The following is a 7,182-nucleotide window of genomic DNA, read 5'->3' on the forward strand; positions in this document are numbered from 1 at the left end:
TACGATGGGGAATTGTTTAATTTGGACGATGGGGAATTGTTTTAATTTGGACTCTGTGCTTGTGTTTTGATACAGTGACCATCGACCTGCATTATACGACTGACAGACAAGAATGGTTTGACCTAAAAATATCAAAATTGAAACTACTGCGGAAACAAAGACACCTACATCTTGGATGCCCTTGAGGTAAGCTAAAACATATCAAATATTAATTTCAAAGTGAACTATCCCTTTAAATTATATATTTTTTTATTTTTTTTATCTTTTTTTCATATATTTTATTGGACACAGCGTTCAAACAATATATGCAACATAATACAATATAAGTCTCCATATTGTATTTTCAGAATGGACAATTCTTCAAAACAAATGTCTTTTTGTGGTTTCATTCCATATCCCTCCCTACCGGGAAATGTTAAATTATTAACTGAATATTTTTTTTTTTATTTACATTTTTGGAAGAAATTTTGAGTGATAATTTGATTTAAACCATTTAATACTTAGTAAGCACTATTAATACATTTGTCCAGTCCAAGTGTAGTAAATTATAAAAAACAAAAATATTCTCTGAGACAATGTATATGGTCCTCAAAATGCATTTATTGCAAACACGCCTTGACTTCAGTCATCCACATACAAAACGTAAAAATCACAGCTTAAAAAATACTCAAAGCACACAAAAAAATTGAGTCTGCTGTTCACTCGTTCACCTCTTCCTCGTCATCCTCAAATGCTTCCTCGCCATCATTGGCTGTAGCCTCCTGGTACTGCTGATACTCCGACACAAGGTCGTTCATATTGCTCTCGGCCTCGGTGAACTCCATCTCATCCATTCCCTCTCCGGTGAACCAGTGCAGGAAGGCCTTGCGTTTAAACATGGCTGAAAACTGCTCGGAAATGCGCTTGAAGAGCTCCTGGATGGCCGTGCTGTTGCCGATAAAAGTGGAGGCCATCTTAAGTCCTCTGGGTGGAATGTCACACACCGCGACTTTAACGTTGTTGGGGATCCACTCTACGAAATAGCTGCTGTTCTTGTTCTGAATGGCCAACATCTGCTCGTCGACTTCCTTCATGGACATTGGCCCGCGGAAAACGGTAGCCACCGTGAGGTATCGCCCGTGCCGCGGGTCGCAGGCGGCCATCATGTTCTTGGCGTCGAACATCTGCTGTGTGAGTTCAGGCACCGTGAGTGCACGATACTGCTGACTTCCTCGCGCGGTCAATGGCGCGAATCCAGGCATGAAGAAGTGAAGGCGAGGGAACGGCACCATGTTAACCGCTAGCTTGCGCAGGTCTGCGTTTAGTTGGCCGGGGAAGCGTAACGAAGTGGTGACTCCACTCATAGTGGCAGACACTAAGTGATTGAGATCCCCGTACGTGGGAGTGGTGAGTTTTAGCGTGCGGAAGCAGATATCGTACAGCGCCTCGTTGTCGATACAGTACGTTTCGTCTGTGTTTTCCACCAGCTGATGCACCGAGAGCGTGGCGTTGTACGGCTCCACCACCGTATCGGACACTTTGGGTGAAGGCATGACGCTGAAGGTGTTCATGATGCGGTCGGGATACTCCTCTCGGATCTTACTGATCAGAAGCGTCCCCATTCCGGATCCGGTTCCTCCACCGAGGGAGTGTGTGAGCTGGAAGCCTTGCAGGCAGTCGCAATGCTCACACTCCTTTCTGACCACATCCAGGACTGAGTCCACGAGCTCGGCTCCTTCCGTGTAGTGGCCCTTGGCCCAGTTGTTTCCGGCACCTGTCTGTCCTGCAAAAGCAATACAATAAGGGAAGATTGGTTGATAACACTTTATTTCGATAATCCACTTTAGACTTTCTACTAACTGTAAGTAACTTTGCAACTACATATCAACTAACTGTCAATAGAGTATTAGTAGACTGTATGCTTAATATCTGCTAACTCTTTATTTTGTTGCTCCCCAACAGATATTCTACTGACTATAAGAAACGTGGCAACTACAAGTCAACTGAAATAAAGTGGAACCAATTGGTTTGCAATGAAAACGAAATACAATATTCTTAGCCGCTGACTACAGCGAACCGTGTGGAGCATTCATCATAGCCTATGTGCTGTTTATGTTCATTCTTGGGATGCATTCCAGCTGCACTGATGTATTTTTATTAGTGAACGTCATTTATTTCCTCTTGTCAAAATAAAATTTGTCCACACTTGTCTTGAGAAGTGATACTGATGAGAGAACATGGTATTCTGTGCCTCTTTTATATACACTGTGACCACCTGCCATATATGTAGACATTAAATTTATAGTTCCTCGTAATCTATGTAGGCTATGAATTTCATAACAAAAGATTTGTTTAGATTTTCACTGTCATAACTGAAAATCATTTGCTTCAAGTGCAATTTTAACTGTTTAATTTCCCAACAATACATATAAGGTCTGTCTCTAGTCTGCACTAATCAGTAAATTGTTTCTGAAAATGCTAAAAGTTATATAAAGTTTTATAGGAAAGCAACATAAATTTATCACTATACTACATAATTCTCCATACTTCCATTTGAGTTATTTTGTAGTTAAAATGTTTAACTATTATTAAAAAATAGTAACAATAAAGAAAGTGTAAATGTATCCAAACATTTCACTGGTAGTGTATGTCACAGAAATTCACAAAAGAACCTTTTTCCACTTTAAAGGCACAATGAGGTGCCTTGAAACGCACAGCATTATTCTGTTCTGATGCATATTCCACTGAAACAGGAAGACAGGGCGGGACATATCAGTCAGCTCCTCTCCTTTTTAAAATAGCCAATAGCGTTTAGTTTGTATCACAGCTCGACCAGAGCCGTTGAGCTCGGAAAAGCCACAGTTTCCTCCTAATCTCTAACCATTTCTCCTCCTTATCTCCTCCATATCGCTTTAAAATAAACATTCTGTGCAGAATTCAAATATATCCGATATGTTTTCTGGTCTGTGGCGACTTGATCAGATGATCCGCTCTGTGTATCGTGTCTCTGGACCGGAGCTGCGGTGGTACGCGTGACACTAATGTGAAACAGACTTCATTCGCCCCAATGGTAAGCATATTTACACTGTCTGAATTGTTCCTTATCCCCTATATAGTGCACTATGTGCCATTCACCATGTAGAAAAAAGTAAATGTGTGAACAAGTGACCGATTTCAGCCGCAGCTTCGGTGTCTAATTATAATGTAGGGGGCGGAGCTTCAGATTCTAGAGAGCATTTGATTGGACAGAAAATCTGATGAGAAGCTGAAGTGCAGAGTGATGTTATCAAAATTATTGATCCATATTGGCGGAGTATTTGAAGCCAAAAAACTTTTATTTTGATTTCATGGGAACTTTAAATAACCTTTTGTGGAATGGAAAGTTTCCACGGATGTTAAAGGTTTCTTCATGGAACCATCGGTGCCAATAAAGAAACTTAATTTTTGTGCAATATTGTAACTAATGTTTTTTGAAGGAATTTAAGAGCACATGTTCTAAGAACATATAAAAACAAGAGTTACAATTATGTGTTTTTTGTGGCCTACATTCTTTGGCTTGAAGCTAACAGACCTACAAATAAAAAAAGAGTGTTTGGCATGTTGACACGGTACCAAAGATGAAGTTGTCTGGTCGAAAAAGCTGTCCAAATGCCCCAGAACGAACACTGTCCATAGTTCCAGGCTCCAGGTCCACCAGCACGGATCTGGGAACATACTTGTGAGCTAAACACACACACATACACACACACACACACACACACGGCTATAAATCTTGTTTGCTGTAAAGATATGCTGTGAAACTTTATTACTAAAACAGATGATAAATGACTTAAATGATTATAAATTAATTGATAAAACAATGCACATTTTGTAAATTAATTAATATTTGTTTTTATTAGGCTACTTTATGTAAATCCTTAAATAAAACATGATGCTAGTGCAGTCAGATCAGCCCAGGAAATTCCTCTGAGCTGACTACACTGCTCAAAGTTTAAGGTCATTGTGAGTTTGTGAGGGGGAGCAACAAGAGCACTGATACATACTCACACACTGATGCACATACTTACAGGACGCCTCGTTGTAGTACACATTAATTCTGTCAAGCTGCAGCCCTGAATCACCCACATAGTTGCCGGCTGGGTCAATGCCATGCTCGTCGCTGATGACTTCCCAGAACTAGATGTGACACAGTTGTTTTGTGTTAGTTCGGATGTTCAGATAGATTTCAAAGCACGAGATTCTTTGAGTGTTGAGATTCTTTGCATACTCGCGCACAGTAGGACACATCTTGCCACACCCAGGGTAACTGATGTGCCCTTAAAATATAACGGGTTGTTGCCTACCATGAATCAAGCATGATCACATTTAAGTAGGCCTACAGCAAATATGATAAAAGCCACTGTAATCAGCTGTAGAGAGAGAGTTGTAGGCCTACTGTAGATTCCAGATGCGATTCATTTGAACGGGTATTAAACAGTTTAGTTTGGTGAAGTTTTTAGTATACTAGACCAGGGTAAGAAATACCTAGAAAAAGAAATTCACGAAAAAGAACCGGATCTTAAAGGGACAGTTTACCCCCAAATATTACTCACCCTCAAGTTGTTCCAAACCTGTATGAGTTTCTTTCTTCTGTTTGATACAAAAGAACATATTTTAAATAATTTTAGACAGTTGACGACGCCCATTGAAGTCCATTGTAGAAAAAATGTAAAAAGTACTATGAAAGTCAATGGGGCACATACATTTTAATTTTTGGGTGAACTATCCCTTTAGGAGTCGGGAATCCTATTTTAATCACTGAAAATTAACGTTCAGGGATCGAATCACACGGGTCGTGCAGTGCGTTCTGATTCACTGAAAAGAATCGGATCATACGAGTCATTTGTTTAAGAATCGAACTACACTGTTTGCACTGCAGCTGTTTTGCATTCAATATGCCTGTAATCAGTAGCGATGTTGCGCTTTAAAAGTATATTAGAGAACTGTCATGACTGAAAATCATCAGCTTCAGGTACTTTTTTTAAAGTTTCCCAAAAATGTTTTTCCCAAAAAAAAAACCCTAAGTTTCAGTTTCCATATGTCTGTATTAATAAGTAAATTGTTTTTGAAAGTGCAAAATATAGTTTAAAACCGACACAGTGTGATAGGAAAATAAAATGCATTTGACTAACCTTTGTTCCAATCTGATTGCCGCACTGTCCGGCTTGAATGTGAACGATTTCCCTCATTGTTGTAGTTGTGTGAAGATGCTCCTCAGAATCTGAGCTCTGCTCTACTGCAGGGTGACTGCGAGTTCACTGAGACACACGAGCTTCAGCTTCCACACGATTGGTCGGAATTTGAATGACACATCAGCTGCACAATCACACAAGTGTGCTGTCATTGCTCTCTTCTAGTCACAGATTCTGCAATACGTTACAAAATAATATATCAGGCTACAATACATCAGTTTGTTCAGAGTAGCCTAACTTGTATTTCAAAAGAAAGTCTAGACATTTACTACTTATGTAGCCTACTTGTCTTTTCTGAGCAGTCTCTTTATGACAACATTTATCACAAGTCTACCTGAATCATGATGATAATCTGCTGCCTTTTCCATTATTGTCTTTTTATATAGCCTACCAGAAACATGTCCTCAAAAAATACATTACAGGCATTTGTTACACAATAAATGTGTAGTCCTGACAAAATCAACCTGGTCACCCAGAAACACAAATCGGGAAAAGGGGATCTTTGGGAACTTTTTGGAGTTTCATTTTGATGCATAAGTAAATCAGATAAAGTTTTTTAAAAATGCAGTCACAAAACAAGTCATTTGCAGTCTCCAAAACATGGAGATCATTTTCAGCACAAGCCTGATAAAAGATGACAATGATAAGATGTCCTTTAGTTCACTATTTTTTTATTCACAGTACAGATTCACATACATTTAATGTTATCACCCTCGAAATAAGCAGTTCTTCCATGTAAAACATACTGTAATATACCAACCAACCATATGAAATACTGATGTTTGTCTAAGCATGCAAGCAAAAGCGAAACATATGTGCAGTATTCATGTTTCCCCCTCTATCTGATGTGACGTTCAGCTACAGCATTCCTCTTCCCCAATATACCGCAACACATACGAGGATCCGCACAGGAGAACCTGACCCGCCAGTTTGGCCACGTACATGAAACATCGCAGTAAAGACCTGAAGAAGGAAAAATGGAGTAACATTAATATAAATGGTCACTTTCAGACAGGCTTTTTAGTACTAGACTTCATAACAACAAGGTAGAATTTTGTCCCATGGTAATCAGATTCTGACTGGTCTTAGAAGTGCAACATTGGTAAAAGTTCTTTATTAAATTAGATGATAAAACGATAGAATCATGTTCACTAGTCTAGTAGTGTCTGACTTTTGGATCCTGTACGTGTCAAGAACATTATTTATAATTAAAGTCACCTGCATCAAATCAAAATTGACAATTCTTATTTTTAAATGGAATATTGCAGTATTTATCACAAGTGATTTATCTTTGCACATTATTTTTCTAAATTCACATGCCTCGTAATCTTTAATCAGAATACCTTCCCCTCCCTCCTGCAGCATCTCCTCTTCTCTGATGACGGGGGCGGGGCAACCTGTCACTCACATGAGATCAGCCAATAGCAAACCACAACCATCCAATCAATTCCCGATGGACAAAATCAAGCCCCGCCCACATTTATTCTTGTTCCAGAAGCGTTTCGTTCGTATACCTCACAATAGGGAAGAAAAGACTATCGCAACTTCTGTTTCATGCTGACTTTAACATTGCATATTTAAATCCTGGCATTAGGAAATTCATTGTGTGTGTGTGTGTGTGTGTGTGTGTGTGTGTGTGTGTGTGTGTGTGTGTGTGTGTGTGTGTGTGTGTGTGTGTGTGAATCTCTTACATCAGAAAGAACTTGGCTCTGGTACACTTGATGTCATATGAGAGTGAGTATATTTCATAGAGTGTGGCTTTAACAGTGAGGCAGCCCAGAAAATCCTTTGGGTTCAGCTTGTACAGGTCAAAGCTCAATTTGGCAATTCCACTTCTTCTCGGCGGTCGGAAACTTGGCAGAACCTGGGAAATATGTTGTGAGACAAAATCACTGACTGAAAGCAGTTACGTCATCGGAGTTCTGGGTAAATACAAGCCTGCGCCCTAGTGGAACAAAAACACAAAGATGGG

General features: G+C 39.6%; 2 protein-coding genes across 4 annotated transcripts in view; both read right to left on the reverse strand.

Moving 5' to 3' along the window:
• Positions 1 to 270: 270 nt before the first annotated feature.
• On the reverse strand, positions 271 to 5,493 carry tubb6 (tubulin, beta 6 class V). 3 transcript variants are annotated; one of them, XM_081352375.1, is made up of 6 exons: positions 4,722 to 4,919; positions 4,572 to 4,608; positions 4,323 to 4,413; positions 4,047 to 4,155; positions 3,592 to 3,702; positions 277 to 1,762 (listed from the first exon to the last, which is right to left on the reverse strand). In XM_081352375.1, the coding sequence occupies exons 3-6, from the start codon at positions 4,323 to 4,325 to the stop codon at positions 699 to 701; spliced, it is 1,287 nt and encodes a 428-aa protein (XP_081208501.1). In that variant the 5' UTR covers positions 4,326 to 4,413; positions 4,572 to 4,608; positions 4,722 to 4,919; the 3' UTR covers positions 277 to 698. The 3 variants fall into 3 exon arrangements, with proteins under 3 accessions (XP_081208499.1, XP_081208501.1, XP_081208500.1); XM_081352374.1 differs by having other exon boundaries at positions 4,323 to 4,608; positions 4,722 to 4,842; XM_081352373.1 differs by lacking the exons at positions 4,323 to 4,413; positions 4,572 to 4,608; positions 4,722 to 4,919 and adding an exon at positions 5,151 to 5,493 and having other exon boundaries at positions 271 to 1,762.
• Positions 5,494 to 5,867: 374 nt separating this feature from the next.
• The window catches only part of cidea (cell death inducing DFFA like effector a), a 4,740-nt gene continuing 3,425 nt past the window's right edge, over positions 5,868 to 7,182 (reverse strand). Inside the window, exons 4-5 of the mRNA XM_081352376.1 lie at positions 6,902 to 7,074; positions 5,868 to 6,173 (exon numbers count right to left, since the gene is read on the reverse strand). Coding sequence (XP_081208502.1) covers positions 6,065 to 6,173; positions 6,902 to 7,074 — 282 coding nt within the window. The 3' untranslated portion in view covers positions 5,868 to 6,064. The remainder of the gene's footprint in view (positions 6,174 to 6,901; positions 7,075 to 7,182) is intronic.

Source organism: Scardinius erythrophthalmus (assembly GCF_964197995.2).
Source record: "Scardinius erythrophthalmus genome assembly, chromosome: 22".
Taxonomy (NCBI): domain Eukaryota; kingdom Metazoa; phylum Chordata; class Actinopteri; order Cypriniformes; family Leuciscidae; genus Scardinius; species Scardinius erythrophthalmus.

What these genes read in the sequence shown, in the direction of transcription:
- tubb6 (XM_081352373.1), bottom strand. Translation starts at nt 5,207, where the DNA reads ATGAGGGAAATCGTTCACATTCAAGCCGGACAGTGCGGCAATCAGATT. An exon ending in GCAATCAGATTGGAACAAAG is followed by an intron (nt 4,156 to 5,150) that starts GTTAGTCAAATG and finishes TGTCACATCTAG; the next exon opens with TTCTGGGAAGTCATCAGCGA. An exon ending in ACCAGACAACTTCATCTTTG is followed by an intron (nt 1,763 to 3,591) that starts GTACCGTGTCAA and finishes TTGCTTTTGCAG; the next exon opens with GACAGACAGGTGCCGGAAAC.